The sequence below is a fragment of the Arachis ipaensis genome, chromosome B09 (assembly GCF_000816755.2).
Source record: "Arachis ipaensis cultivar K30076 chromosome B09, Araip1.1, whole genome shotgun sequence".
NCBI classification, from domain to species: domain Eukaryota; kingdom Viridiplantae; phylum Streptophyta; class Magnoliopsida; order Fabales; family Fabaceae; genus Arachis; species Arachis ipaensis.
In genome coordinates, this window is record NC_029793.2 from 49,491,995 (window position 1) to 49,495,374 (window position 3,380).

At 29.4% G+C, this 3,380-nt stretch overlaps 1 protein-coding gene across 3 annotated transcripts in view; it reads left to right on the top strand.

Moving 5' to 3' along the window:
- Positions 165-3,380, top strand: part of LOC107618810 — a 62,722-nt gene continuing 59,506 nt past the window's right edge. Inside the window, exons 1-3 of one of the 3 annotated variants that reach the window (XM_021110401.1) lie at positions 165-305; positions 515-880; positions 2,905-2,975. In XM_021110401.1, the coding sequence (XP_020966060.1) occupies positions 215-305; positions 515-880; positions 2,905-2,975 (528 nt within the window). In that variant the 5' untranslated portion in view covers positions 165-214. The remainder of the gene's footprint in view (positions 306-514; positions 881-2,904; positions 2,976-3,380) is intronic. The other 2 variants (XM_016320976.2, XM_021110402.1) reach the window with 2 other exon arrangements.

Genomic DNA, 3,380 nt, shown 5'->3' on the forward strand with positions numbered 1-3,380 from the left:
TTAGGGTAATTCGAATTTGGTTTTTAGAACCTTGCGTTTACATAGTATATGAGTGTTTGTTCTTTTGGCTTTTGTAAGAGCCAAGTGGCTAAACATCTTCAAAATATAATATCTTTCTGTTAGTCATTATTGTGGGTTCTCAACCTATATATATGAGGCTAATTACTTCAATGGATTCCACACACTCAGAGGTTATCTTTTTCTTTCTTCTATCATGAAGAACTCAATGTCATGTTTTTCATTTGCTCTTCTTTTTACTTTTCTCTTATCTACGCAGGTCTTAACTCACAAAATACCAGATAATGGTGAGTCATCTTTTCTTTTTTATCCCTTTAATTTTTGCAATGAATTTTATTTTCAATTTAATAAAAATAAAATATACTTTTTNAATTGAATGAAATTAAATATTAAAGATATTTTTAAAAAAATTATAAATATTAGAGACAAAAAGTACACTTTTTTTTTCCTTTAAAAAATGATTGCAATTATAAGACATTTTTCCTTTGATGTTCACTAGAAGAGAGAATTCCAGCACATAGTAACGTTGCATGGTCTAATGAGTTAGAAGGTTCAACAAGTGGCTCAATTGGTTATCATCTTCCCAATGACTACTTTCAAGAAGCTAATCCTTCTTTGGTACCTAACACTAAAAAGGGTCACTATACTATTCGTTTGGTTGGCTATACTCCCAGTGACTATCAACTTGACAAAACAATAATAGATATTAATTTTCCGGGTGGTAGAATAAATTTCCCTTGGCCATTTACAAGTTCTATGTTTGTGGCACCAAAAACTGAAGCAAGCCCTCTTTATACTACTACTACTACTTCAACTAGTTACTATCCTGCCAATCAATATCCATCATACCTCGGAGATACTGGTGAGGATTTTTTTTCCTCTTTTAATGTCTATTTTCTCTAAGTACTTTCAACTTTTGACAATAAATGGTCTAATTTGTTTCAAAAACGCAACTTAGTTAGGAGAATAATTCAAAATTGAGTAATGTATGTTATAGGGTCTTAGGGAATTAATTTTTTCAGCCAATTTCAATCAATGTTTTTAAAATTATTTTATTTATCTTAAATTTTATACTCTAAATTATAAACTTTTAATCCCAAATTCTAATTTTTTTAGTTCTTGGGATTAGTTAACCTTCTTTACTAGGATATCTAGGAGTTTTACACCAAAATTTATAATGGCATGAGTAATATTAGCATGGTTGGTTTCATTTGAAAATATCTAAATTATTATTGAAAAATGTTAAAAAGCACTTTTTGCTAAAACTATGATTTTGGAGCAACAACAAATGCATGGAAACTTTTTCTTTTGGATTTTCTAAATAGTAGAAAAAAGAAGCTACTATATTTTTTAGCATGAGTACATCATTTATTAGCAACATAAACACATTACTCATAAAGAGGCATCAAGAGAAATGATTAGATGTTTTAGACACATTTTAGGATCTTAGCATAACAAGTTAAGAACAGTATCTCAAAATCTCTATTTGACTAAAATGAAAATATTCTAAACTATTTTAGACAAAAACATCTAAAATCTAAACTCAACAAATGCTCATATAAATTAATAATAATTAAAACACTCAAAACACAAGAAAAAAAAAAGAACATCTGAAACATACAACTAGAGAAACAAAAGTAGAAAAATATTCAAAATTCCAATTCAACCACTTTCTCTTTAAAAGAAAGCAAAAATTAGAGAAAAACTAAGGATACCTGAACAGCAATAGCAATAGAACTAAGGGAAGAAGTAATAATGACGATGGAATCAACTAGAGAAACAACAGCGGTGGACCAAAGAGAAGATATAGTAGTAGCGAAACCAAGTAGAGAAGCAACAACGACAAATTGAAGGGAAGAAACAGAAACTTAACCAAGAGAAACTAAGAATGTTAAAATGTAATAGGAACATAAAAAAATGCAAGAATGTTAAAATCTCTTACCAGCGAGAAGAAGGTAACACCAGACAACACCAGTGGTGAGAGTAGTGACAGAGACACAGCAAAAAGGTAAGCACATCAATGACCGGAGATGATGGTGACCTAGCCAAACAGAGACAAAGGTGGAGATAATGTCCAATGAAGTAATGGTCGGTGTTGGGTTTCGACTTCGTCAGAGAAGAAGAAGGCAAGAGTTCCTTCGAGTAAGAAAATGACAAAGAGACTGAGAAAGAAGGGTTGTTTTGATGTTCTTTTTTAGAATGAGAAGTTAAAAATGTGAGAAGAGGGAGAAATTATTTCATTTGAATAGGTATTTTAGTTTTTTTTATTTTATTTAAATGCCTTTTTTTTGCAACTCAATATGTAGTTTATTGAAGTTTGTTGATCTAAATTGCTTCCCTAACATGATTGTATACTTTAACGTATAATTAGTTCAAATAATTCATCAAACCAACAATCTCCGTGGGATTCGACCCTTACTCACGTAAGGTATTATTTGGACGACCCAGTGCACTTGCTGGTTAGTGGTACGCGTTGTGAAAAGTGTGATTCACAATTCGTGCACCAGTTGGCTAACTAAAATTTGATTCCTTATATATATATATATACTCTCTTATCATATATTAGCATACATTTTAGCCAATTTTACAACGTTATAAAAGTCTATAACTTGTTTAAACTATTATTTGTGAAAATCATTTTAATTATATATTATTCAAAACTAGTTAAAAATTCATTATTTATTAGAAAACTCAATGTCTTATATTCTAGTCATATGTTGACTTAATAAGTGGTTGATAATGGAGTTTTAGGGAACGAAAAGCTACATATGTGTTTTATTGCTCCTTAAAGCATCAAGCAAGTTCAAAACTTTTATTATATTGTTATCGCAAGATTTTTTAACTTGAATCCTCTAATTATTGTAACAAATAAAATTGCTGAATCAGAGAATCCTGAAAATAGAAGAATGGTGAGAAATCGTAAATTTATGATGGAGCCTTCAGAAGTTAATAGAAAGTTTACACATATTTTTTCAACAAAGACTTCTAATAGCGGTAAAGCATATGGAGTCATTGATGAGGAAACAACAACCTAATACCAACCTATCAATCATATGCATCTGTAACCAAATATATAATAATATCGATATGGCGCATCTTTTGACTTATTTATACATGCCCTAATAAATTGTACCATTGTGTAGCATTGGTCTTTATAGTTATTGCATATATATGAAGCTTACTATCTGGTTAATTATTATGCTATGTATTTTTTTTTATTGTCATCTCTGATTTGGTTATTAACCTAAATCAATATTTGATGTTATGAAATAAGTATTATTTTAATAGAAAATTGATTTGCTTGTTTGATAATAATTTTAATTTAATCTTGAAATTTTAATTTTAGTATCTCGGACGTAATA